This window comes from Anser brachyrhynchus, assembly GCF_964034855.1.
Source record: "Anser brachyrhynchus genome assembly, chromosome: 2".
In the NCBI taxonomy this organism is placed as follows: Eukaryota; Metazoa; Chordata; class Aves; order Anseriformes; family Anatidae; genus Anser; species Anser brachyrhynchus.
In genome coordinates, this window is record NC_137695.1 from 15,994,516 (window position 1) to 16,022,125 (window position 27,610).

The 27,610-nt window shown below is 39.1% G+C and overlaps 1 protein-coding gene across 10 annotated transcripts in view; it reads left to right on the top strand.

Annotated features, from left to right (window-relative positions):
* The window catches only part of EPC1 (enhancer of polycomb homolog 1), a 68,343-nt gene that overhangs the window by 36,901 nt on the left and 3,832 nt on the right, over nucleotides 1–27,610 (top strand). For 4 of the 10 annotated variants that reach the window (XM_080579920.1, XM_080579921.1, XM_080579916.1 and 1 more), the window contains 11 exons: nucleotides 9,707–9,866; nucleotides 11,519–11,664; nucleotides 11,757–11,963; nucleotides 12,365–12,513; nucleotides 13,877–14,036; nucleotides 14,847–15,023; nucleotides 15,126–15,215; nucleotides 15,302–15,450; nucleotides 16,670–17,022; nucleotides 22,526–22,609; nucleotides 27,584–27,610. The exon at nucleotides 27,584–27,610 is cut by the window's right edge and continues 92 nt beyond it. In XM_080579920.1, coding sequence (XP_080436046.1) covers nucleotides 9,767–9,866; nucleotides 11,519–11,664; nucleotides 11,757–11,963; nucleotides 12,365–12,513; nucleotides 13,877–14,036; nucleotides 14,847–15,023; nucleotides 15,126–15,215; nucleotides 15,302–15,450; nucleotides 16,670–17,022; nucleotides 22,526–22,609; nucleotides 27,584–27,610 — 1,642 coding nt within the window. In that variant the 5' untranslated portion in view covers nucleotides 9,707–9,766. Of the gene's footprint in view, nucleotides 1–9,706; nucleotides 9,867–11,518; nucleotides 11,665–11,756; nucleotides 11,964–12,364; nucleotides 12,514–13,876; nucleotides 14,037–14,846; nucleotides 15,024–15,125; nucleotides 15,216–15,301; nucleotides 15,451–16,669; nucleotides 17,023–19,912; nucleotides 21,991–22,525; nucleotides 22,610–27,583 lie in introns of those variants that run through there. The other 6 variants (XM_080579922.1, XM_080579917.1, XM_080579919.1 and 3 more) reach the window with 4 other exon arrangements.

Genomic DNA, 27,610 nt, shown 5'->3' on the forward strand with positions numbered 1-27,610 from the left:
ATGTGATGTCCCTATAACTAACAGAAATGCTGGAATATGAGTGTAGTGCTTTTGCCGTACAAAATTGAATTGTTAGGTAGGATTGCTGATGTGCAGTAAAGTTCAAGCAAGGAACAAGATTGCTGCATTTTTATTTATTTTAGTTTGGGAGCTTGATACAGTTTTCTTATGGGTCAGCTAATTAAAAGATCTTGAATTTCTACTTCCATTTCATACTAAGGGGGAAATTTTTTTGCCATAAAGGGTTATTCAGGCTCTTTGAAATGACTTTATAGATGGAATCTGTGATGGTAAAAGGCTGGATTTTAAGGTTTTTTTTTCATTCCCACGTAGAGTGTATCCTGAAAGCTGTGACTTAGTGAACTGCATCAAATATTTGTTTTCTGATATAGCCTGCTTTGAGCAGTGGAGGTCGTGCCCTGGACTACTGAAGTGTGTCCTTCAGGATCCTTTATTTAGGGTTCTGTTTAACACGGATCACTTAGGTGGCTTTGCATCGCAGTCTCCCCAATGAGAGCTGTGCAGCTGGAGCAGTGAGCCGTGGTAAGGAAGTGGTAAGGCTTTGGCAGGCTTGCAGTTAATTCTGGAACTGTGAAACGCGGCTGTGTGGTAAAGTCAGGGGAGACGGGCTGAGCTGGCTTAACTGCGCTGCTGTTGAATAGAGGCAGTTCCACCTTTTCCTTAGAGCTGGCTGTGGTTTTTGCATTACCTCTCAGTGAACCCATTTAGCTCAGGCACAAGCAGAAAACAACACACCTGAGAATAACTCACCTCCTTCTCCATGGGTTTCTGGGCTGAATAGGCTGAGGAGTTGCATGACAGCAAAGGAAAAGGTGGGGAGTTCTTACGGCTCTCGGCAACTCTAAGGAAATGGGATAGCTGCTTCTGAGCTGTTAGTAATTTCTAAACAAAACCATTCAAAGCAATGTTGAGCCTTATGGTTCTGAATGGATATGGTGCAGTTGTGATTTGACGAGCTGCCACACTGCTCCAGTCTTTTTAGGGAGTCTGAGGAGGATCTGTACCTGGGAGTATTGAGGTGTAGATTCAGTTTGTGAGCTGTCGTGTAATGAATGCATAAATACTAGAGATTTCCCAGTTCCCAGGATTCCTGTGTCATGTATGTTATCCTCTGTAGCATGCTTTGAGCCAATTTCACTTGTTAGTCTATTTTTCCACAGTAATTTTGAATATGAAACTAATCTTTATTCAGTGTTCTGGTAACAGGGCAGCAAATCACTCTGTTTCTTCAAGCATTGTTATGATCTCCAGTAATAATGTTGTTGGGCTTGTAGATCAAATGCCTGTGTCCTCCACCCCCATACCACCATTCACTGAACAAACAAATGAAAATTCCCCAGAATGTGTAAGCAATTCCCTACTGGAAGTTCACAAATACGAAGATAAGATTTTTCCAAGAAAAGGGCAGACTCTTTGTATACTCCTAGAAGTAACTGATTTGAGCATTGGGAAAGCAGTAGACTAAAATGTTCAAGACTGTGTGGCTGACCTCGTTTTTAACCAGAGTTCCAGATAAAATGACTAATAATTAGCAAGGTTTCTTGATAGTCTGTTAATTACAAAAATGCATATTTTTTAAAGTACAATTAGATTACATTTTCACTGAGCAACTGCTGCTCCTAGACAGCTGTTTTAAATTGGGATTTGTAGCAGAGATCTAATTATTGTAGTAATTACAGTGGAATCCTTCTTAATTGACTACTCATGAGACTGACATCAGTTGATTAACAGAAGTGATCTCCATGGTCCTTCACCATGTCTGGAATATGAAGGGGCAGCTCTAGGCTGTGCCGTGATTATAAGCGAACAGACTTCTCTGCTGCGTGGAATGATTCGGGGTGGTGAGAGATCCCGGTTGCCTGAGGAGGGAAGGCCTTACAGCCGTGTGGTTTGGGTGAATCTTTGGGCAGCTTACATGGATGTGAGGTTTGTTTACCCTATATCTACATATACAAGTACCTGTAACAGAAGGATGGCTCTCACTTGTTTGTGGCCCAGGCTTTGCTTTTTTTTTTTTTTTTAAAAAATCTGTCATCTTCAGGGCCCATCAGAGGGAGGGAGAGCAAGGAACTGCATGATGCTGCTCTGGTGACCCACAGCCCTTGTCTGGTTTTGATCACGTGTGCTTGTTGTAACCAAACTCAAACTACTGCCGACGTGTTCTTTATTACTCACATACCTGGGGTCAGGAGGGTGGCAGCTCCTTACCTGCTTGCCCAAGTACCTACTGCGTTGCCCTTATCAGAGGTGTTCACGAGCTGCAGTTTGCCGTCTGTGAGTCCCAGGTCAGTGTAACCAGGGGCTGATGAGGGTATGTTTGGAGCTCTAAGACTGCAGTTGCTTGGAAACAGATGCCGTAACAAATTTCTCAGAATGTCATTGCTGTTTTGCATGTTTTAACATGTGTCTGGATATGCATGTGAGGTGATAAAGGGGAAAGTGTGTGGTATTGTTTCTGTAATAAGCTGGGAAGGCTCTTGTTTATGAAGACCAGAGTGTTTTTTGCTTTCAGCCATATGAGAAGCCACCATGGCCACTTGCTGTCCAAAAGATGAGAAAAATGCAAAAGAAAATTGGCACGTCTCTGACCAGTTTACGCTGATCCAAGTTGGCTATTATATTCTGGCTGTGTGCTCTGTACCTTTGCTTGCAGCATCCCTGGTGCTTGTCAGTCCCTGGGTAGGCAGATGTTGCAGTGCCAGATAGCTACCCCCTGAGTCCCACAGAAATACACCGCAGTGCCTGAGTGGGCCCGAGGGAGGGCCAGGTAATAATATGAGGTACTAAGGGGTGGTATGAGGCAAAGCAGTTTCTGACTTTTTTTTTTGCATGAAGTTATCTCAGATCGCTCTCCATGCTCCTTCTAATCTTGGATATGAATTAATGTCTGTTTCTTAGGTTGCAAAACAACTAAGAGCTGGTAACAGGAAGAGAAGGTTAAGAGAGTGAGACAGTTTGGTTGTTTTACTCCCTTCTGTCTCCTTTGTGAACAGCTTGCTGGATTGAATCTGTAGAGGAATTTCCTTTAGAGTAGCTTGACTATCAGCCTTCCAGAAGAGACCGTCTTCCCTGACCACGTGGGTTACTGAGATCCTCATGGGGCTGAGAGACAGCATGTGGACCCCAGAGCTCGCCGAGCTGAGCCAAGGAAAGGGAGAGCAGGGCACGACCTGCGTACAGGAGGTCACAGAGGTGCTCTGGGAGCCCCAGCCCTGTGTTACAGGGTGAGTTGGAACGGTCTCCATTGGGTCTTGTGGCAGCTGAGCTGTGCTGTTCCACACTGTCCTCGCACCAGGAAGCCTTGCTGCTGCTAACATGAGGTAACCGAGGTGTAGGGACAGTGTTGTCCCTGCAAACTTAGCAGCCAGGAGCCTTTACTTTGTAGCCTGGAGTCAGGCTGCTCTTGCACCAGTTCATCAACTCTTAGATGACATAATCATAGAATCACTTGGGCTGGAAAAGACCTCTGAGATCATCAGGTCCAACCGTTAACCTAGCACTGCCAAGTCTACCACTAAACCATGTCCCTAAGCATCACACCTACACGTCTTTTAAATCCCTCCAGGGGTGGTGACTCACCCGCTTCCCTGGGCAGCCTGTGCCAATGCTTCACAACCCTTTCAGGAAAGAACTTTTTCCTAGTAGTCAACCTACACCTCCCCTGGCACAACTTGAAGCTGTTGCCTTTTGCCCTATAGCTTGTTGCTTGGGAGAAGAGACAGACCCCTTGCCCACTACCTTGAGGTGGCTGGAAAGAGCGATGGGGTCTCCCCTGAGCCTCCCTTTTCTCTGGGCTCCTCATCAGCCTGTTCCTTGTAAGACTTGTGCTCGAGGAACTGTGGAGTTCTCTAATGAACTCTACAGCTTCTGATTTTGTGGTTCCTAATGTTTTCTTTCTTCATCTAAATTATAATATGTTTTTTTAATCTTAATTATAACGTGTTTGTGTTTAAGATGAAATGTGATTTTGCTTTTTTTTTGTTTTTTTAAAGTTTTGGACTGCAAGTTGCTGGAAGGCTTAAAAAAAAATGCATTAAAAACAGCAGGTCTGGGAGCTTGTATACTTGTATGCCCTCAGTTCTGTCTCAGCTGTTCCAGTGTAACTGTTGTGCACCTCGTGGTTCCCAACAACTTCTTGTTTAAACTGGTGTCCTTTGTGCGTCAGGCATTGCAGTGAGCTGTGGGTCAGTAATGTTGGATGGATGCAGAGGATCCTCACAAGGCATTCTGATGTAAATCAGCAGGTCCATGGAGGCTTGGGAGTAGGCAGTGGTGTGCTGTGACTGCCAGTAGTGAGAGAGCCAGCTGTAGCATCCTTATGTGGTTTTTGTATGTTGGATGCAGGGTTGTCCTTATGACCTGCACAGACTTGAACCTGCTGCAATATACCCTTTGTATAAGGGTAACTTTTTTTTTTTTTAGAACTCCTTCCTGTTGCAGAGCGTGGCCCACCCCGCTACCCCCAGCCCTGTGCTTCCCCCAGCAGAGAGAGCGCTCACTCCCTGGCCTTGCGGAGGCTCTGGGAACAGGGAGATGTGAATCCTCAGGGGGAGCCGCTCTGCTCTGCGCAGTGGGCTGGAGAGCTGGCTGGCTTGGTAATTTCTATAAACAACGGTGCTTTAAATTATTACTTCCTTTAAGAGCTCTGGAGTGAAGTATTTGGGGAAAAAATGCAATCAAATTACAAAACAGTGGATTGTTCCTTTCATTTTTAATAAGATGCAGTCTTTGCTACTGCAGTAACATAATACTGCACGTTCTGTCAGGTTTGTTCAACTGCTAGTGACACGATTGTGTCACTTAAGGTTTTTATTTGATCATTTCAAATGCCTTGTGTTGTGGTTATCTTACTTTGAACATAGTCTGTCTACAAGGCGTGTTGCACACTAAGTATTTTGTCAAAGTAATCTTTGTGCTCTGTCAGTGCGGGTTTTGAGAAACTGTAACTTAGAATCCAGCAAGCAGTTGGCGTTGCCAAAACCTCACCAAGTATTACCAAAATGAGAAGGGAAGCAAATACTGCTTGCTTTCAGTTATCATGCTTCTGCTTGCAGATGAGTGCATACGTGTAGTAAGGCTGAAGCAGAATTACAGCACGCTGTCCTTTGCATTTTATTTATAATCATACAAAACCCTATGTGTGCACTATGCACCTAGGACATATATGGCTTTTATGTAGTGTTCTAGAAATGCAACTTGAGCAGGTACTGAACTTGAAGAATTACACTTGAATTCCTGCGTTACCATTTGAGAGAGGTCTTGTTGCTCCTCAAATCAAAGCAGAACAAAAGTTGCAATTCCTTAGCTCATGGCTGTTCCTTGAGGCTGCAGTGATTGCTGCTCTGCTGTAATCCTGCTTTCCCTGGTGCCCTTGTTAATGCCTTCTTGCTTTAGATCATCTTTTCACTCTGATCTTTTGGAATCCACTTGGCAATAGTGACACGATAGAAGTGGATGCAAGTGACAGGCTTTGTATCGTAAGAATTAATAGAAAGGAAGACTGCAGAATAAAGAGTTGTGTTTATGTGTAGTTTTGCTTAGGAAATACATCATGCCTTGCTCCATTCTGGGTAGTCAGAAGAAGGGTTGGTGTTCCAGTGGACTTTTCCTGTAGACCCTCAAATTAGAGGAGAACTGGAGGGAAGGAGAGAAAAAAGGAGGAAAGTTGTCGTTGAGCTTTTGTTTAAACAAGTAGCAGAGTAATCTGCAATACAAGGATTAGTGTTGAAATTTTAGCTGCCCAGCTACCTTTCTGGACAGGAATATAGAGGAATAAGGTGTAGTTTCAAGTTAATGGCTGGGTGTTGCAAAAAGCGATGGAGCTGCTTGTTTCCTCAGGCCTCTCTGGGCTGAGTGCTCCGACCGCAGCCCTTTCACTCTGGGATTGTCCGAGCTCATGACAAGCCAGCGTAGGAAACTAACCTGATGGAAAATCAGCTGAGGGCAGGGAGGGTAAGCAGGCAGGTTTTTCACTTTGGAATGAACTCTTTGACTAGGCTTGAACACAAATTTGGAGGAGCATCAGCGCTGCACAAGGTAGGGGGAATGAAATTTGAGGAACAGTGCCATTGTTCTGAAAGTTGTGGATCAAATTAGCATCACAGCGTGACAGCTCCCAAGGTTGTATTACCAATAGCCTTTGTATCAGGCAGGGAAAGCAACTGAGAGGAAAGCTTTCCTGGATATGTGCCTAATGGCTGAGCATAGTTCGTGTGAAAGTGAAAGGCAGCTTCAGTGAAAATAAACTACATTCGTGGCTATAGTTCTCTGTAAAGGAAGAATAATAGAAGCAAAGAATACATTTCGATAACTGGTTGTTAAGCATGGTACGTATGAAAGATCCAAGGGAAGCCTGTTGAGAGAGGGAAGAAAACACTATCACTCAGAACTACTGAAAAACAGAGAGGAGTGAGCAAGACAACTGCAGGCTATTCCAGTGTAGTTCCAATAGGAAGGATAACTTAGCTCAAAAATCCAGTTGCATGGAAACTGGCGTGTTGGAACAAATAATACACGAGCAAATAATAGTTAGAATCATAGAATGGTTTAGGTTGGAAGGGATCTTAAAGACCACTGAGTTGCACGCAGACACACACACCCCATCATGGGCAGGGACACCTCCCACCAGACCAGGTTGCCCACAGCCCCATCCAGCCTGGCCTTGAGCACCTCCAGGGATGGGGCAGCCACAGCTTCTTATGCGAAGTATGCAGGATGAGAAGAGAATATTCTGTAAGTATTTGTAGTAGGAGGAGGACCTCTTGATTATACTTGATGCTAAGATGGTTAAAAATATTTGTGACAGAGCTTTTCATAAGTCTTAATTATTTTTTTTTCCCCTCAGTATTCGATTTTTAAAAAAGGATGATTTTTTAACGATGCATGCTGCTAAGCCACTATGGCTAGCTGCTGCCAAAGGGGATCATCTTTCTCTCTTCTTCCTCTCTCCCAGCCCCTGGCAGTTGAGGGAGCTAATTTATCAGAAAGCTAATTGCTTTCAGGGGAATAACAGGCAAGAGCAGGTTTTCTGTCTGTCTCATGCCCTGAATTGTCCTAGGATCAGTCTGGCGAGGCAGTGATAAATCGGGGAACAGCAGCGAGGGGCACTGCGCTGCGCCTTGTGGTGGCAGCTAGCTGGTGCGCGAGCTTCCTTCTGAAATGACAGCTACAGCCTTTGGGCGTGACTAAGCCATCTAAAAACCATGCTAGGAACTCAAAGAAACAGTTTGAAATAAGTTCACAGCTATCTGAGAACTTCTGAGGGCTGATGAACCAGAGGAGAAGGGAAGAAGCACTGCAACCGCGCTGCTTTAAAAACTGTTGAAAAGGTGGGAGCTGGAGGATTTCGGACTAGCAGCTTAACTGTACTTCCTGGAGTGATACGGATAATGAGAAGTATTTGGCCCCACTGATCACTTGGAAGATAATCTTTGTGAACAATAATAAGAGTTTTTCAAAAGCAAAACCTGGTTAAGCCAGTCTGACTTCCTTCTGCAGCAGACCAAGGGATCCAGTGGATGGTTGCACTTGACTTTTAAAATGCTCTTTGATATTACAAGCTGCTGTTGGTTGCGTAAAGCGGCAGATAGCTGCTGTATAGAGGAGGTGCATCTGGCTGGATAGCTCTACTTGGAAAAGGATGGCTGAAGTCAAAGGACTTCTTGAATTTCTGAAGAGCTCCGTCTTTAAACGCTTGTTGGTATTTTCAGGAATGTCTTGGACTACAGCACCTACGTAATAAACCAACGTAACATCAAGGGCGGCCAGCCTGTTAGGATTAGAAGTTAGGGTTTCGAATACAAAATCGTTCTGGCAAAGTGAGGAAACCACTGCATTTTTAAATACCAGGTTCCAGCCTCGGATGAATGAAGTGTTGCCTTTGAGTGGGAGTAATCAGCTGTGCAATCACAGCGGAGAATGACTGCAGAACAGAAACTGGAAGCTGTAGTATGTTAGGTAACTGTAGTGTTTTTTTAACATGCTTTCATGTTTAAATATGAGAGCTTCCAGAACTACCAATCGTACCTGATTGTATGTATTGTCAGGGGAGAGAGATGGGCTGAGCCACCGGCTGAGTTGTTGAAGCCAGCTCCAGAGTTGCTGTTGCTAATTTCTGTCCGAATATGTGAGAATTTGGGGTCTAGGGAGTTTGCCTTTTCTGTTTATTTTCTGTTATTTAGTAGAATGCCTCTTATGATTTAAAAAAAAAAAAAAAAGGAAAGCATTTTAGGTGCTGTCTCCCATGTGACACATGTGGCTATGTTTATCAATTGCTAGAGGACCAAAATAAGTTTCATGAGTTTTGCTTGTGACTGTGATGTCTCCTTCTCACAATTAGTCTCTTTTCATAATGAAATTGATTAACAGGGGGCAAACCTGAAAAATCCCTGCAGCTAGTTTGAAGATAAGCTAAAGCCTTGTCAATTCTTGAAACAGAGCTATAACTTGCAGCAGTTTGAGGCTGTGCTCTGGTTCTGTAGTTTACAGTAAAGCCATTTTTACAATTTTCTTCTAATTTTAAGATGAAAGATGTTAATAGCTTGTATTGTACTGAAGAGGGGTAAACTGAAGTCTGACAAAGGTGTGATAAGATTATATGGTTGAAAACTATTATGTTTTCACTTCAAAATTGAAACCAGTTACCCTCTCTACGCACCCTTTTGCTGTAGTTCTAATGTGGACTATTTCAGTGACCAGTTTTATAGCATGCCACTGAGAGCTGCATGGACACAACTGATGCAGCACTGGCTTCCTGAGTGCTTGCGAGGAGGAAATGCCTGAGTATAGAAACTTAGAGAATCTGCTTTGCTAATAGGCGAATAACATTATTTTATTCTGTGGGTAAATAATCTTTTATATACATGCACATCTGTTGTTTTTTGTGCTTTTGTTGGTTTTTAGCTCCATATGAACTCTGCTGATCCTACTTGCTGTCTTAGCAGTGCCCTGGGAAGTATTGAATGCATTTGAATAGTAGCATTAGAAAATTATTAGAATTCATAATATTGTTGATCTGTTACTCAGACTGTAGTAAGGAATGGAAATGTAATTTACTTTAAAGCTTGAAAAGCAGTTGCAGTTTTCTAATGGTTAATTATTCTCGTCACAGCTTATAGTTTAATATTATCCTTTGGATTAGGAGGGGAAGGAGGAGGATAATGGAAAACATCGCAATGTCTTCAGAAGAATGTCTTCAGGAATCGCTTATCTGGATAAAAATAGTTGCTTCTCTTAATAGGAGGTGATAGTAGGCCTCCTTTCTGGTTTTCTGGCATCACTATCTATAAATTGTCATAACAAATAGAGAAAAAAACCTGAAGTGAATATCTGTCTGCAGCTACTTGTTATAATCTGTACGTGTAATCGATCTGAAGTCTCTCCAGAAATATTAACAGATGGATTTATGTGGCTTGGTGTGCCAAGAACATGCAACTTAACTAAGTTTAGTAACTGAAGTCCCATGTGTCTGTGTAAGAGGGAGAGCTCCACCTACTGGAAACAAACTACCAGTTTTGGAGTGTATTTTCAATGAAGTGTGTAATACTGATTTCTTATGTCTGTCAGAGAAGTCTCGGGGATTTGGAATGTGAGCATTTGCAAAATATAGGCCTGCTTCAACTTTTGAAAGGCTAATCTCTGAAAATACTTCCTTGTATTTTTACATCGACTTTTTGTTTGTTTATAGGAACATCATCTCCAACGGGCTATCTCAGCACAACAAGTATATGGAGAGAAGAGGGATAATATGGTTATACCAGTCCCAGAAGCAGAAAGTAATATTGCATACTATGAATCTATATATCCTGGAGAATTTAAAATGCCAAAGCAGCTGATTCACATACAGCGTAAGTAAAGTGATTTATTGTAGTCTGCACCAAGAACTTTATTTTGCCAGTCATTCATTCAAGAAATTAAAATGTCTGTTGAGCTCATGTCAAGACTAGCTTCTGAGAATTAATTTTGTCCAGCATGTAAAGGAATGTGTACTTTTACTGAAGAGGTACATTAAATTCTTGATCAAGAAGTAGATAGATGTCAATTCTTGAGTCTCTATCTGTTGAAACTAATTTTAGCAATCACCAAGGCCCATTTCTGATCTCTATGGCACTCAGTAGTTACAGCTTGCAGGAATCTAGTTTTATTAAGAAAAACAGAAAGCTACTTGAAGAGGAGAATATATAATACATAGTTAAGAAACAGACTACCTGTTCACTGAACCTTAACTGGGATAATAAGATAGTAGAGTGGATTGGGAAGCCAAGCAGAATTGGTGGCTGTAGTACTATTTGTCTATGCCTGGATGGAAGTATTCTACGTTTAAAAGTAGGTGGTTTTTGGATATCACCAATGGCTTCTAAATGTGTTAGGATGTTGTTTTTATTGGAAGATGGCAGCTGTTCTGTGAGCTTGATGTGAGCTCCACGTTAGATTGAACAAGTTCTGAAAATACTATAAAAATACAATCTGCTTCAGAATTCTGTTGCATAGTGCAATTATCAGAATTTAAAAAGTAGTATCTGTTGTATGTAAACAGATCTTATGCCTAAGTAACGTTGGCTAAATGTTAGATTTCTGTATCCATCTGAGCTTCAATGATAAGCTAAATTAGGAGCATGCTCTAAGAAGTAAATGGAGACACTAATACTAGGAGTCTTCCATGCTGATATTAAGGTATGCTATTTCATTCTTCTTTTCCTTATCTAGTGGTCTCACAGCTGAAACGACTGTCTTCAGTTCCATTCTGTTCTACCTATTCCTGTTTTAAAATCAAATTGTACTTTTCACAGTGTGAAATGCACACTTGAAGAAATTAGTGTCTCTTACAAACTAAAACAATATGCACAAGGATTTGGGAGGTGTTGTTCTGGGTGCAGAATGCTGCGTTTTCATAGGATATTGTGGAAAATTGAACAGTTTGTTCTGCAAAACATCATTTGTATTTGAAGATTCCCTGCTATGTTGGGTAGGACATACTGGTAGACCAGTTAGGCCTGACGCTTTTAGGCCACCAAAGTCATGGAGGGAGAATGTATGTGTATTACTCTGTAATACCGTCTGTCCATAGTTTTGTTGAAGTAGCTCTAAAATGCATTTAGGCTAGAGACTTAATTTCAGAAGTTGATAATACAATGAGTATTGTATTGAGTACTCATTGAGTATGAGCTGTAGAATACTAGAGAGCATTTAAAACCGACCAATCTGTTTCTTACTGAAAGCAATGAGGTCAAAAACTTGGATGTCTTGGACACCAGTAAGTTTTCATTGGTTAATAAAAGCATGGCCAACTAGATATCAACTTCTATTTCTGATTTTAATGTTGTAATTTTTTTTTTTAAGAAAAAGCCAAATATAACTTCTAAGTAGTGTTACTGCAGTGTTTGAACAAATAATTTTGGTTTTGTGTTTCAAAGAATCTGGCATGTTGTAAGAGCAGTGTCTGGAGTACAAAGCATTTCTGTAGTAAAACTTAACTTTAACTTTTCATTGTATTATTCAGCTTTTAGTTTGGATGCTGAGCAGCCGGATTATGACTTGGATTCAGAAGATGAGGTCTTTGTGAATAAGTTGAAGAAAAGAATGGATATCTCTCCTTTACAATTCGAAGAGATGATAGACCGACTAGAAAAGGGCAGTGGTCAGCAGGTACAACGTCACTTTGAATTAAAAAAAAAAAAAAAGAAATACGCACTATTTATAATACTATATGACAATGACATACTGGGTTTTGCATTTAGCCAGTCAGCCTGCAAGAGGCCAAGCTATTGCTGAAGGAAGATGACGAGTTGATCAGAGAAGTGTACGAGTACTGGATTAAAAAGAGGAAAAACTGTCGAGGGCCCTCTCTTATCCCAGCAGTGAAACAAGAGAAGCGAGATGGTTCTAGCACAAATGATCCCTACGTTGCTTTTAGAAGACGAACAGAAAAGATGCAGACACGGAAAGTAAGTAGATTAATCCTTCAATCTCACTTGTTTCTCCTCCTTCTCTGTCCTCTCAGAAAATAGCTTATCTAAAGAAACAATCTTGCTATGTAGTGTAAAATAATAAAAGCTGACTGGTTTGTTTTGCTTTTAACTTGCAAGGGGAAAAAAGACAAAATAAACTGCTGTAGGCCAGCTATTGAGGGAAAGTTTGTATTTTTTTCACTAAATCCGCTGCTAAAAAATCTGCTAAACCTACTTGTGGTGGTGGTGTGGTAAGCTGTAGCTCATTGATACTTGCATATGTTTCTCTTCACTTTTTTTGAGCTTTTTTTTTTTTCAACACATAAATACTTAGACCTTTAGTTCAGATTATGTAATTTAAATGATGTGGGAAACCGTAAAATACTGTGTATCTACAGAACCGAAAAAATGATGAAGCATCTTACGAGAAGATGCTTAAGCTGCGTCGAGATCTAAGTCGTGCAGTTACCATCCTGGAAATGATAAAGAGAAGGGAAAAAAGCAAGAGGGAGTTGCTGCATTTAACACTGGAAATTATCGAAAAGAGGTAACGCTTATTGAAAATGTGCTGCAGAAGGCTTTGGAAACTAATGTATATTCCCATCAATGCTCTATAAAATGTGAGAGATTAATTTAGTATAAGTGTTCAGACTTTTTCACTGTTACAGTATAGCAGATTTCACACTTCATATAAAACTTACGGAGTCACTCATCATGGAAAAGTGGCCAGTCACTTTACACTGGTTTTGTTATATGTGTATTCAAATATATGTATCGTGCCCTATATGTTACGTAGGAAGAGAGCTCATGGTTTCAGGTAAACTCCGAAGGAATTAAATACATTAAACTTTTTTTTATGCGTAGGTGAAGGAAATCAGTTATTTTTAAGGTCCTTCCCAAGCATTATTCCTTTTCTTCATTATCTCTGTTCTTTTTAGCAAAGCTCGATCTGATACCCTCTTGAAAACAAATAGGCATTTCATACAGCATAACATGCTGTTCTGTGAGTCATCTCCAACTAGTATTTCTTTTGACATCCTGTTTGACAGCTGTGCAGAAGACCAAATGCTCTGATCTATCAACTGTCACTTTCCTGATCAACTGAGAATAACACTTGCAATGTGGAGTTGTTCTTTAGCAATTGATACTTAGAATCTGAATAAGACTTCTCCAGCTGAAGGATCCGTCTTTGAAAAGTTAAACGCTTTGAGTCAGAATGAAAGCTCTAAAAGTAACTTTACTTAGTTTAGCGAGTTAAATATCCGTCTGTTCTTTATATCAGCTGCACCTTTTTCAAGCACTGACCATTTTCAGTAGAACTAGAGAGGAGAGAAATCCATTCGCTTTTTCAAAGAGAACAAGCTGTTGAACAGAGGAATGACTAATGCCCTCTTCATAATGAGAAACTAAGCTTCATCTTAGCACTTCACGTAGGACTTGAAATGTGATACGTTTTAAGGTTCTGTTTCTTACAAAACTGTTCTGTTATGCAAAAAAGAGAGGATTTGTGAATAAGGTGCTTTGCCTCACTGTTTAAAACCTTTTGTGATAAAGGTGTATTTTTTAATGGTACTGTCCCCAGATGGAAAGGGAGGAAACCTGCCCTGTTCTTTCCTTCAAGTTTTTATTTCCACTTCTCCCACTCGCATTATTATCTTTTGGAGACTTCTTACAGATAGTTATCGTTGTGTTTGTCAGAAGTAGTTACTGCAATAAAGTTTACATGTTATTAGCCCTTCTTCCCCCTTCTCTGGAGCAGTAATTCTTGTACTTCTGGCTGTCAGCCTGGACCTCCTCTTACCCTAGGTTGCAAGTATTATTCATTTGTGTTTGACCGTTGCATAATTTTTTACCAGATATATGTTTTAAATATTCTAATAAATAAGAAATTAAAAACACTCTGATTTCAGGTATAATTTGGGTGACTACAGTGGAGAGATTGTGTCTGAGGTCATGGCACAGCGGCAGCCGATTAAACCTACCTATGCTATTCCCATCATTCCTGTGACTAACAGCAGTCCTTTCAAACATCAAGAAACTATGGAACTGAAAGAATTTAAAGTTAACAAAGTGAGTAATGTCAGTAATGGAATTAATAGTTCGTGCTGTTACATGTGCAAGCATTTTAGGATGTGACAGTGTGGAAAACATTTTTAACATTTTTAACTGGGTGCAGAGGGGGGACTTTCTGATTGGGGGGGAAAAACACTACTACTGATAGGGGAAAATACACTAGCAAAGCTGCAATAGGAGTAAAATATTATGCTGGAGTGATGATGATAACCTTAGGAACTACTGAAATTCCTCAAGACAGAAATAAAGGGAGTACAGATGAACTGGAGACAAGGACACACAATTGTAACGAATTCTTGCACTAGTTGATATTAACGTTTTTATCTGATACTGCACATAATGCTAGGATATTTTGAACAAAGCTGTATTTATTACCTAAATATTCAACAAAAATGAGATCTAAAAAGATAAAAGCCTTACGCTGTTCTAAATTCATGTAGCTAATTCAATCTGGAGGGGTTTTTTAATTTGATCCATTGATTTTCCTAGCATGCTGGTTTTCTATTTCAGTATTGGATAATGTATTGATTTAGACAGTTGAACAGTGTTTTTTTTTCCTCCTGACTTTGTGCCATACATAACATAGCTATTGTGCCACCAACTTAGCTATTAAACAACTTATCTATTAAACATTCCAATTACTGGAAGCGATATACAAACATTCATGAAATATCTGCTTTTGTTGGTATCAAGATGTTAGAGAGATGAGTTCCCTTTTTAGCTTGCTTACACAGGAGTTTTGGGAAACTCCTGTTTAAATCTAATTTGTGTGTATTCATATGCTGATTTTTTTTTCTTTCCTTGCAGCAAGATAAACCTGATGTTATTCGACCCAAAAGAAAGTATGAGAAGAAGCCAAAAGTCTTACCTTCGTCTGCTGCTGCTACTCCTCAACAGACGAGTCCTGCTGCACTGCCAGTCTTTAATGCTAAAGATTTGAATCAGTATGATTTTCCTAGCTCGGATGAAGAACCTCTCTCCCAGGTAGTATCTGCAGAATTTTATGCTGCTGTTAGGGAAAGAATAGAAGTAAACTCAAGAATTTACTAATACCTCTTCCTCACCAACACCACCCCCATTTTAAAGGTTTTGTCTGGTTCTTCGGAGGCTGAGGAGGAAAATGATCCCGATGGTCCTTTTGCCTTCCGTAGGAAAGCAGGCTGTCAGTACTATGCTGTAAGTAGAATTTCCTTATGTATCATAAGACAAAGCATTGTTGTAGGATAAATTCATGTGTTTAATTATTTAAAAATTATTTTAAGCCTCATTTAGACCAACCTGGCAACTGGCCGTGGAGTAGCCCTAAAGAGGGAAGATTAGGAGATGTGCGTTACAGATACTGCTTAACCACTCTCACTGTACCCCAGAGGTGTATTGGGTTTGCACGAAGACGGGTCGGCCGTGGTGGAAGGTAAGCCCTACATAATTGTTGTTGTTTTTTTAATAAATCATTAAGGCATCTTTGAAAAGAGAAAAGTTGAAAAAAAAAAGACATCACAAAGTTGGCATTAGATGTATTTCCGTTTGATAGCTTCCTCAGCTGATGATGCTGCAGTGGAAGCCACTTAGTACGTACTGCTTGCTTAAATGTTTCTAAACATTTGTATTGTTGGCACTCCCAAGTACTGAGGTGAAAACAAGCATATGTTTTTAGTTGTAATTGGTGTTTCATACTTAAATGATTTGCATAGTTGTTTTCAAATAAAAGTACTTGACAGTAGCAAAAGTCAGTTTTCAGAAAATACATTTCTGATTTTGCATCTGCTGTAGAGGAGAATTTTAGGGAGGAATATTTAAAAGTGACAACTGTTTAAATTTTAAATGTGGCCCAAAATGTTAAAGAATTAAGGGCTGTTACTTCAGGCGCTTTATTTCTGAGCTTCTTTAATGAAAATGATTTGGAAACTATTTAGTATAAGTGCTCTTTCTATTTTTTATTTACTATTTAGTATAAGTGCTATTTCTTAAATATTTTGTGATGTCTTTTAATACCGATGTCCCAGTCATTTTTAAATGTTACTTAAAAAAAAAAAAAAAGTGATTTGACATTCAAATGATTGCTTTGAGTGTCTTATTCTATTGACGAGTCAGATGAGAAACTGAAGGTTCTTACTGGCATTTTGCAGGGGAATTTGGAAAGTAATGTGTGATAGCTTTTGGCACTTCATGGGATGGTTGTAGGTATATTCATTTTATATGTCAGTAAAGCACTTAAATTGAAGTTACTTTAAGAGGACATTTGGATTGCATTTAGTTACGTAAGTAATTTTATTGTATTTTTTTCATCATACTGCAGAAGTCTTCCAGCCTGATTTGGGGGGGGTGGGGGGGGAAGATGTGTGTCTTTTGCTTTGTCATAATATATACACACATAATGGTTTACATCAGCCATTAATACAGTAAAAGCTAGTACATACTTGGAAAGAGAAACGTCAACGTAGTACTGCCTGAAAAGTACTGAAAGTATAGTCATACTTTGTGTGCCTGATCTCAGGGATTTCTTGTAGAACAGTTTTGTGTAATTTCTTCTATTTGTTTACCTATGTCTTCCTTGAGCACACATAGCAAACTGGTGATTTTATTGGTATTTTCTTGCCCCTATATAATTCTGCATTGTTTTTCTGTTTTAGGGTGCTACTAGACAGAGCGCATTCGGACTACGATAATACATTTCATCAGCTGGATTTGGAAATGCTTTCCTCATCACAACACTCTTCAATCAGTCAATTTGCCAATACCTCAGAAACAAATACCTCGGACAAATCTTTCTCAAAAGACCTCAGTCAAGTACTAGTCAATATCAAATCATGTAGATGGCGACATTTTAGGCCTCGGACACCATCCCTACATGACAGTGACAATGAGGAACTCTCCTGTAAGAAATTATACAGGGGTGTAAATCGAACAGGCACAGCACAACCCGGGACCCAGATATGCAGTACCTCTATACAAAGCAAAAGTAGCAGTGGTTCAGCACATTTTGGTATGTTTATTTTGACAAACTTCCTTTTAGAAATATTAAACTTGACTCAGAAAATTCAGAATATCGTTAGGTCATCCAAACTTTACTTCGTGGTCTATTTTGATGGTAGCAGCCCATCTTTTATCTTTAGTACACAGAATGTTTATTCTTAGTTACTGCCAACAGTAGTGTACTGCATCTCAAACTTATGCAAATGCTACCTTGGTATGTAGTTAGAATTTTAGAAATACGGTTATTTAGAAACAGTGTTGTATAGGGTGAAGTTAACTCTGAAGTTCTGGATTTTGAAAATTAAAAATATTTTTGAAATGGTGATTATAACATGTTCCAATTTTTTTTGTCACAGTGCAAGTGTGGTGGTGGGAAATGTTCAGTTAAAATGCTTGTATTTGAAATTCCAGCATGCTTATGAATTCTCATCTGGACTTTAAGTAAATGCCATTTCCCATCCAAAAATGTCTAGTTTACCTGTTCACACACCCTCTGTGTGCATCTGTTCATGCTCAGCAAAACTCTGACTCTACATCTTGTCAGCAAATGACAGATTACTTATTGTAGAACCTGAATTACAGAATTGAGGAACTGACTAAGAAAACTTGATGTGATGTTAATTGTTTTTTGAACTGGAATATTTGGATAGTATCTCTGTGAGTTCTTCGCACTGAAAGTTTGGTACTTACATGGTTAGCATATCACTTAAAACTTCTGGGTTTTGATAAGTTAATATGTTAAATCCCACCTTTTTATAAAAAAAATGAAGTGGACTTCTCTGTCTTTTTTTTTTTTAAAACAAATTTTTGAAGTTCTCTACCATCTTCTCAGAAGCCTCTTGAATGATGTTTCTACTTCAAATTTTAGCTTTAAAAAAAAACAACTTGGAATTCCTGGAAAATGTATGAGTGGGGTGGAGATAGATACATACACCTAATAAACTCCTCAGATTGAGGGGGATATTTGGAGGATTTACTCAGAGTGCTGCCCTGGTGTCTCAGGTCTTTCATGTACGCCAGTATGTTTTCTTCATTTCTTTGTCTTGCCTCCCTGCACTCGTTTTTTTTCCTGAAAATTCTTTTTCCTTGCATTTTTAGACTTAGTGGGCAGCTTTGTTCTGCTTCCTTATTTCATGTTTCCTCTTCTTGCTGTCCTAGAGTAGGTCATTGTCCTCACTGCCACCCTTCACACGTTCTTTTCTCTTTTATGACTCTTCTTGCTGGGAAAGGTATTAGAGCTAAAGCTGGTAGTGCTTATGGTTTGTGATCCAAGTATGGCTTTTGGTGTGTGAATTCAGCCCCTCCACACAAGTAATGTTTCAAATCAGTAAACCAGGTCTAGAACTGAATGAGAGCATCATCTCTCTAATAGCCTGAGTCTGAACTTTGCTATAATGCCAGCCAGGTTACCAGTATGAAATCAAAACTGTGTGGTGAACAGTTCATAAACATGCTCTGAAGTGTTGATAGGCAGTACATTATATCTGAAAACCAGAGACTTGAAAAATCGGCTGACTGTGTTCAAAGCATTTATCTGTATGTATATGCATACCTAAATGTAACACTCATAGAATCTTTTTTCCTTAAATAGATAATCAAGACACCTCCTAAATGGAGGTGAATAAATAAATGGAATTGTTATTTATGGTGATTGGTTCTGTAGAAGCTTTTAATTATGTGGCTGAATTTTGAGGCATGTGAGAAGGTAACGTGTCTCAGTGCCTTGCACATTACATTAATTTGTGCTTGGAATTCACTGCAGGTGGCTTATCTGTGTAAAATGGGTTAATATTTAGAGCTTTAAAATTTAAAAGTTGTAGAGTTTAGATTCATATCTTTATTAGTGTCGATGCAGGAGTGATATACTCTATTAAAAAAAGAAACCTACATCTGAATTCATAGATACACTTGAAATGAGTTACCAGTCTCTGGATAGTCACTTGTTATCAGTATGACTAAGTCAATTGTGCTTTTAGAATTATTCCTAATCTTAATCAGGATTTTTGTAGCTGTGTAGATGTCTGAGGTTTTGTATATATGATGTGATGATGGTTGTCTGTTTAGGGTTAGGTGTTTGAAAACAACTTAGTCTTACTCATCAGTGCCATTGTTTTCTAGTGTTCTTTCAGTGACTTAAAGGCTTCTTTAAGATACATTGTCTACACAGATTATGGGTGGGAGTCTTTGTATGTCTCATGTATGAGTTTGACCTCTTCAAAGGTGCTTATCAGTTGAGGCTACAGCTGCAGAGTTAGGTTTTCTTACTCTTTGTCGCAAACACTATAAAGACCATGATGTATCTAACATCTGTATTAGAATTTCTCTGATACTGCTGCAGATAACAATTCTTAAGGGTGTCCCCGGTCCTTGTTCTTAGCTATCTTTAAAGCTGGGAGTTTGTGGCTGTGGATTATTTTAGTACTAGTTTCCGGTTCTCTGCATTTCAGCATCTGCTTGTTTTTTTTTTTTTAAAGTGGCAGTAGGTCTTGTTGCCAGAAACACTGATTAAAGCATCTCTATTTTAAAAAAAAGCCTTTTATTCCTTCCCTGCTACTGTGAGCTGTGGTCAAACCAAATAGCTCACCTTTAAGATGAGGTTCATCTTGAGATTCTGTAGTGGTTAGCAGAGGTGGTCATGTTGTTGTGCGCCATCACGTGGAATTTTCTGTCCCGTTCCATATGAAAGATGTTTACAGAAGCGTTGAGCTTTTCCTACCTGGAATAACTCCAACAAAATGCTGCTGATGTGGAAAAATAGCTGTGGAAAACCTTGTTTTTCAAGTCTGTCAGATGTGGTCAACACAGGCAAGAATTTGAGATGGTATCTTAAGCCGCTCTGCTATTCAGAGGCCTTTTCATTAAAAGTGTGCTGTGACATAACCGTTCTTCTCTGGCTACAGGAAGCATTGGTTTTCATCCTGAAGATCGGAGAGATTTCCTCAAGGAGCCAGGAGGTGTTTCGTGTTCATTTTGAAGTGAGCACCGGAAGAAACACAAGCTATTCTGATGCTGGCTTTCAAAGCGCTCAGCGTAAAAAACGTATGGAAGATGGAGTTGTTGCATTGAGATTTTGTGTGTCAGCTGAGGAGGGGATGTCTTAGATCTCTTACAAGTTCCTTGGAGACAGCTCGTGTGCTGAAGGCATAGACTGTGGCAGCAGGATCAAGTAGCCAAGAAAAGTAGCATCACTTTTGAAGAGGGTGGTTCCGGTTCCTTTTCATCTACTGAAGAGTTAGGAAAAGACATCTCTTGGCTTCTTGCAAAAAGACCAGATTTCAGGATCTTCAGACATGTTACAAAACACCACTGAGAAGCAGGCAGGAGTGTAAATGCACGATTCATTCTTGTGGAGGATTAATTGTTGTTCAGTGGGGAAACTGTTCACTCTGAACAAAGTGGAACAACATTTCCTGCAGTAAAGGAGCCAGTATTGCTGACAGTTTAACCACTAGTCTGGGTTATCATCTTCAGAGATGGCATTTGTGTGTCTTAATAGTTTGAAGGATACAGGAGGCATGAATGTTCTTCTGAACTATGTATGTGCCAGAAATTCAGTCTTCGTTATTGGATTAATTGATCCAGTTCTGCCAGGCAAATGGCAGTCTTCAAACTGCATTGAATTCTAGTGACTACTGTTTTTTCTGCGGACTCGCTATTAAACACTAAAGTAATTTTTGGATGTTGGCATCTAGTAAATAAAAGTTTGAGACACTTAAAAGTGTATGGCATGTATGGTCCTGTTGCAGCTTTGTGTTTAGTCAGCAGACCGGAGACACCAGTTACTAGTGAAAGGTTTGAGCACTGGCTCCCAGGCTCTGCAGTAAGATGGGGCATCCATGCTGCCTTCCTCCTCGCAGAGGAGTTAGACCTCTTTGAGAAGAAGGTCTGCAAGTCGTAAAGAGGCTAACAGTTAACTACAGTCTGCTTAGCAAGCAAAATAAATCTGTAACTCTTGCTTTGAGAAGAAGCCTAAGTGTTTTGACAGAAGCCTTACTGAGAATTCTTAGTTATCTTTGGTATTATAGATGGTACTTCATATGCAAACCTGCAGACATCTAGGCTATTATTAAGGAGACCAGAATAGCGTACCTTGCCCTTTCTTCTGTGTAAACTAGAGATACAGATAATGTGCTACAGGCTGTGCTTTGGTATTCAGTAACTTTTAATGTGGGAATTCCACAGAAATAGCATTTTTCCTGGTAAACTTGGATGCTTTTTGTTTTTGCGTACCTTAACATGCTTCTGAAAGACAAGTTTGCACGTGCACGCTAAAGGGTCTAGAAGGATGGAGAACTATGCTTCCATTTCCCAAATGTGTTCTTAGATTTTTTCTCTAATTTTGATGTTGGTTGATGGATATCTGTTAGTTTTTGGTGCTTAACAGTGTTCTCAGTAGGGGAAGCTGACACCTTTCACATGCTTTGCCCCCTTCCCGCCTCCAGCAAAGGCATTCCATTTCTGGAAAGAAGCAGGAGGAAGCTTCTCAATCTCTTTGGCAGTTCCTCACTCCAGAGTGTAGAATCATAGAATATCCCGAGTTGGAAGGGATCCATAAGGATCATCGAGTCCAGCTCCTGAGCAGGACCTGTCCTTCCTTTTTATTGCTTACATGCCATTGCTGGCTGTTCAGGTCTTTTTATTTAACCCTTCTATTTGTAATGGTCTCAACGCTGCTATCTGCTTTACCGTTTTCACTTTTCCAAATACCTGTTTTCAAATTGGATTATAAACCTCATCATGAAAAAATTGATTTTTTGTAATGGCTACTTTGAGTTATTGTTGGAACTTAAGTCTGAGCCCCTCCATGGCTAAGACGTTGAGATCCTAGCTGAAGAACAGTGGCCTGAAAACTACATGGACCTTGGGAATAACAGAGATGTTTTATAGGCCACCCTAGGCTTAGTGGAGGGAGGAAATCTTGAAAAGAAAATCTTCTGGGAAATAATGTTGCTGGGGAGTGGGGGAGTGCTTATTAAAATGTGTGCACACTTCTGGAGAATTCGTGGATGCGATTTTTTTTGCAGACTGTAGTTACGCTAGTTTTTCCTGTTCAGCTTTAAGCCAGTTGCAGTAAGACTTTGCCCTGAACTGTTGGCTTTTGTAAATTGTTAGACTTCATCTGCATTTCATGCAAGTGTGGTCAGGTATTATCTGCAGAGTAAATAGCATGTATCTCAAGTAGCCATGATATTTCTTAGAAAATCTGTATTAAGTATGATGGGTAGACAAATACGTAGCAAGCATTTCCAGGTTTTATTCAATGGCTAGTAAAAATCCTATTTAATAAGCGTTTTCTGATTGTTTTTCCACTACCAGGTAGGGAGTATGTATGTAGATGTAATATCTAGTTTATAATGTCTAGCTCTAGAGTTCTGATGGTAGGAATTTCACAAGGAGTTCCGTTGGGCTGAAATATAAGGCTGTTGTAATAATAATCAGGGGCCTAATAATTCATGTTCTCGGTGTCTGATAATGCCATGTTTAAGTAAAATCAATCTTGAACTTCTTTTCAGAAAGTGAAACATCTTTGGGCCTGGTGCATCAAATGCTAAATCACACTGATGGCTCTAAGTCTCTCCAATCTTCTGAATTCACTGGTGAGAACTTGCTATACAGTAGAAAATCTTTAACCAGGCAATATAAGCCAGATAACATCTCATAATACAGAGATTGAAAATGTGATGTTCTGGATTCCTTAATATTGTGAATGATGTTTGCTTTGCATGCACTTCGGCATTAGTAACCACTAATTGTTCTCTTGTACAACAGGGATGTGATGCTTTCATGTATTTCTCTTACGAAAATACCGTAACATGATATATAATCTCCCTCCCACACAGTTAGCAGTTTTGTAATTGTGGACTTTATCAATTGCAAGCTTTGGTTGTGATCTGTCTTCTGTTACTTGATCAAGACTGCTTTGTTAATGGCCATTACCTCAGCCCGAAGGATTGGGAAATCTAGCACTCTGGATTTTTAGAGGGGTTCTTTTAACCCAATATAAGCTTAATGTCTTAATGCTTTGGTTTTCCTACTGAAATAGCACTTCTCCTTGTGAGAGTGGTTACTTAAGATTATGAAGCAGTTTTTTTTATGGACTCTATGTAATTCTTCAGATGATTTACAGGACTGAAGAATTTGCTGAATGGTTTGATCGGGCTGTTCGAGTTTCTTGGTATTAAAGTTTTAAAATTTGATTTTAGTACAAATTAACCTGGATAGGTTATTGTGTTTACTCTGCAAAGCTTGCTTAGTTTCCCTGGTAATTTTAGTGAGCATCTTCGATTCAGGTTAAAAAAGAGAGATGCTTGTAGAGGATCCAGGAGTTTACATGTGCATTTTCTGCTTCCCAGGATATATTTTCTAATTTTTAGGAAATGGGTTCTTGCAGTCAGTATTTTTGTAAGTCTATTTTCCTACTTCAGGGAAACGGGAGCAACTAGCCCATCACCTCATAGTAAGACTTGGCAGTGGCAGTCAGGAGGGGGAGGCTGTGGCTCTTTACCATACCATGAACAATTCCTTGAGATTTGCTCTCCGTATGGATCCTGCAGCTGGCCTGTCTTCTAACTGGTTTCAGCCACTTCAGGGAAAGATTTGCATTTTCAGTGAAAACTAAATGCAGGCTGCAGTGTTTTAAGGCTAATACACAGGCAGTGCTGTGGTAAAACTAGTTAGCACTGTAAAAATAGATGTATGTTGCAGTATAAAATTGCTGAGAACTATGGATCTGACAAAACTGCTGACAGCATCACTATGAACCTGTGCTCCAGAAAACATCACCCTTTGAGTATCAGCATCCCACAGAATATAGTAGATAAGTCAAACAGAAACATGCAATTGAAAGATATTATTCAATGGCTTAATTTGAGCAAAAATTGATCTGTCATTATCCAAAAGATTATAAATATCTCAGTCATTTAAACAATTATAGGAAAACCTACAGTGCGTCAGTTGTGTAGTTTGTTGTTAAAAATCTTAAGTTACTGCAGAGGACTTCTTGCTGTCTCTAAGGAGATACTAAAAAAATATATTTTGTAAGCATGCATTTATCCTGTCAGCCAGTCTCAGTAACCTACAATATTTCTTTCCTTGTATTCATAGCTGCAAAGTCCTGAAGCTTATTTTTGCTACTTTTCTTTTTGCAGTTTTTAAGTCAGAATACTTTTTTTTGCTGCCAAAGTCTAGCACTAACACAGTTGCAGAACAGGTGCATGTATTGTCCCAAGCTGTTAAATGAAGAGAATAGCCGCAAAACGTGATGTAGTGACTTAAAATCCTGGAGGCTGTCTAAACTGAAATGTTATAACTTGATTCAGAATTCTAGTAGTAACAGTTCAGAATTATATTTACTCTTAATGGTGTCCATTTAGAACAGTATGTTGCAAAATAACTAAGAAACATTCACATAGCCTCATCTCACAGGAAAACTTGAGCTTCCCATCTTCTGATAACTGTCGTGAGCTATCATGAGATGTGGATTGCTTTAGGTAGAGTTGCGACTTAAAGTTTTGTGACATTTGAGATTAGCAAAGTTGGTCAGGTGACTCGTTGTATAGGTGGTTAAAGGGGTCTTGGAAAATTTTTAGAAGTTTCTGGAGAACGTGCAGTTGTTAGCTCTGAAAGACAGTTGAGATTTTCTGAAATGATCTTATTTGTAGTAGTGGCTGAGAGTTGGTTGGATTCTGTGTATTGTATTGTATGTTTTGTTACCGTTCAATTCAGTAAGTTCTGCAGTATTGGATAGTCATTACTACATGATGGAAATGTCCTAAATCTAAACGCTGTGGCCTTAGCATGCTGTTTGACATGAGGCTATAAGTGCTGTGTTCCTGTCTAGAGCTGCTGGAGCAATACTCTGTTTAACAAATCTCATTTGTCATCTTTAAACATCAAATGTTTTTATCCCTTTTTTTTTTTTTAACTTGAAGCTCTTAATTTCAGAAATCACTGTTGTTCAGTTGTCTGTTGCTCTACTAATTTTTTTAAGACTTGAAGGTCTCCAGTAATATCATGAATATGTAACCATTTAGCAATACACTTCTGCCCTGGGAGGTGGTTGAGTCGCCATCCCTGGAGGTCTTTAAAAGACGTTTAGATGTAGCCCTTAGTGATATGGTTTGGTGTAGGACTTGTTAGTGTTAGGGCAGAGGTTGGACTAGATGATCTTGGAGGTCTCTTCCAACCTAGACGATTCTGTGATTCTCAGTTACCAAAAGCTCAGGAGGCTTAAGGGTACAACTAAGGTCTGAGCTTTCTTCTTGCCTGCTATGAATGGGCTAAAGTTGCACCAGGGGAGGTTTAGGTTGGATATTAGGAAGAACTTCTTTACGGAAAGGGTTGTTAGGCATTGGAATGGACTGCCCAGGGAAGTGGTTGAGTCACCATCCCTGGAGGTCTTTAGAAGACGTTTAGATGTAGAGCTTAGTGATACGGTTTGGTGGAGGACTTGTTAGTGTTAGGTCAGAGGTTGGACTCGGTGATCTTGGAGGTCTCTTCCAACCTAGATGATTCTGTGATTCATTTGCTCCGTTTTTTTTTCCAAAATAAAGCAGTATTTTGGAGTTGGTAAAACAGAAGAGATGACTGTTTACTACAACTCTATAGCGAAAGCCTAAAATATACTTAAAGCTTGGAAATTGAAACTGGCTATTCAAAAACTTAACTTACGCGTCGTGCTCTGCTACATTTGAGTATGACAATGGACATTTTTAATCTTAAGTATATTTGCAAAGTACAGTACAGTAAAATACCTTACTGGTACGTGGAACCTTCAGTAACATCAGCGCTATGTTGGTTAAACCATGCAGATTCTAAAGTTCTTTTTTTATTAAAGCATTAAGTTAAAAGTCACTACGAATTGATAAATAGAAATGAACTATCTATCAATAGCAGAACAATATCTCAATTCTTCTGCTTCCACTACTGCTCCTAGTTTCCTCAGCTATCCCCATGCTAATCTTTGTCTGCTAAAGCTTTCCTGCTTAGCTGTCTGTGTTTGGTGATAGTTTAAAAATAAATAAATGTGATAACGGGCTTTTTGTTTACGTAAAGTAGAATTAAAATATGAACAGTGAACTCCTTAATACTTGGTTTATGAATTCTAGGGTGTTTTTGACTTTAAAACATTGAAGAAATGAAGCCAGTTGAAATAAGATCTAGCTCTAAAACTATTATGGCAATAAAGACATGCTGCATTTCCTGCTTGCTGAAGACTGTTAATATGGAATAAAATAGTAGAATGTAGCTGCTGAATAAAAATTTGACTTCAAGAGCTCAGATATCAACTAGTAAAAATTTAATGCTGTTTCCAGTACATAATAAGAGGATTTGAAACAATGTTTTACAAAAAAAAATAATCAAAAACACACTGGAAAAATGCATGTTCAGCAGTGTTTGCTCTGTCTTCAAGTAATTTTTCAAATTCTTACTTTGGCTAGCCATTTTTATTGACCTGTTACTCAAAATTATACATAGGCTAAAATCAGTTGTAGCAGGAGATAGTTTTAATTTTGATAGAAATGGGTTTTCTAAAGGCAAGCAGGCCTGAAAGAGTAGAGTAACCAAACAATAATTATAATTCGTGAACAAGATTTAAGTGTAGTGATGATTCCTTGCCAAACAGTAGTGAACTTTCAGGAAGGCACAACTTCCTTTGCATTCTAGGAGTATGCACGCTATTTACAGCACTTAGGATCGCAGAGATGCTCCCAAATAAGATTTTCCTTCAATTTTATCGTAGGTTGAATTTGTAAGGAGAGTCAAATTCCAGCTTTGATTTAGTTTGAAATTTAAAGCAGACCTTTATTTAGGAAATGTAAATTTGAAAAAAAAAAAAAAAAAACACTTTACTAAGCAAATCAATGTACTAATGACACCTTTTCCATTGGGCATCCCATGTGAATCTGTACACACAATACTTTATCAATTTTTTTTTTCTTGCAGGGTAGCTGGATGAATTGTAGTTGATTTGTCATGCTCTGACTTCTGTGTCACCTTTTCAAATATTTTAGAGAAGGATGTAGATGTAGTAGTTCACAGTTGTAAGCCTGTCCAATTTTGAGTTTTCAACTAAACTTAAAACATAAATTTTCATGAAGGTACTTGCTACCTTCAAAATGTCATCTGTGAGGGCTGAAAACAGTGCAGTTTCACAGACAGTTCCCAATTTTTGCGTATAAACCTGCTTTATCATTAATGCAGATAGTTTAGTTTCACTAAAACAGTGGAAACTGTTGCCATTTCTACCTGCATTTTTTAATTAGATATTACAGAGTTTTGGGTGGTTTTGATTGTATTTTTGGTTCCTTCTTCCCCCTCCCTTTTTTGGTACCAGCCTAAATGCAGCAGAACAATTGAAATCTTCAAGCTGTTTTTTTAACGTATAAAGGGAAGACTTAAGCAAAATCTTAAGAAGGATGACAGCCTTTTTGCTATAAAGGTGCACTAAGGCTCTTTAGAGAACTGCTGTGGTGTCTTTTTATTTATTTAGGACGATAAAATAGATGTGTTTATATACACAACACCTACATATTTTGATATAGTATTTTCTCGTTTTATATTTTGTTCAGCATTTACAGCCGAACAATACCAGCAAC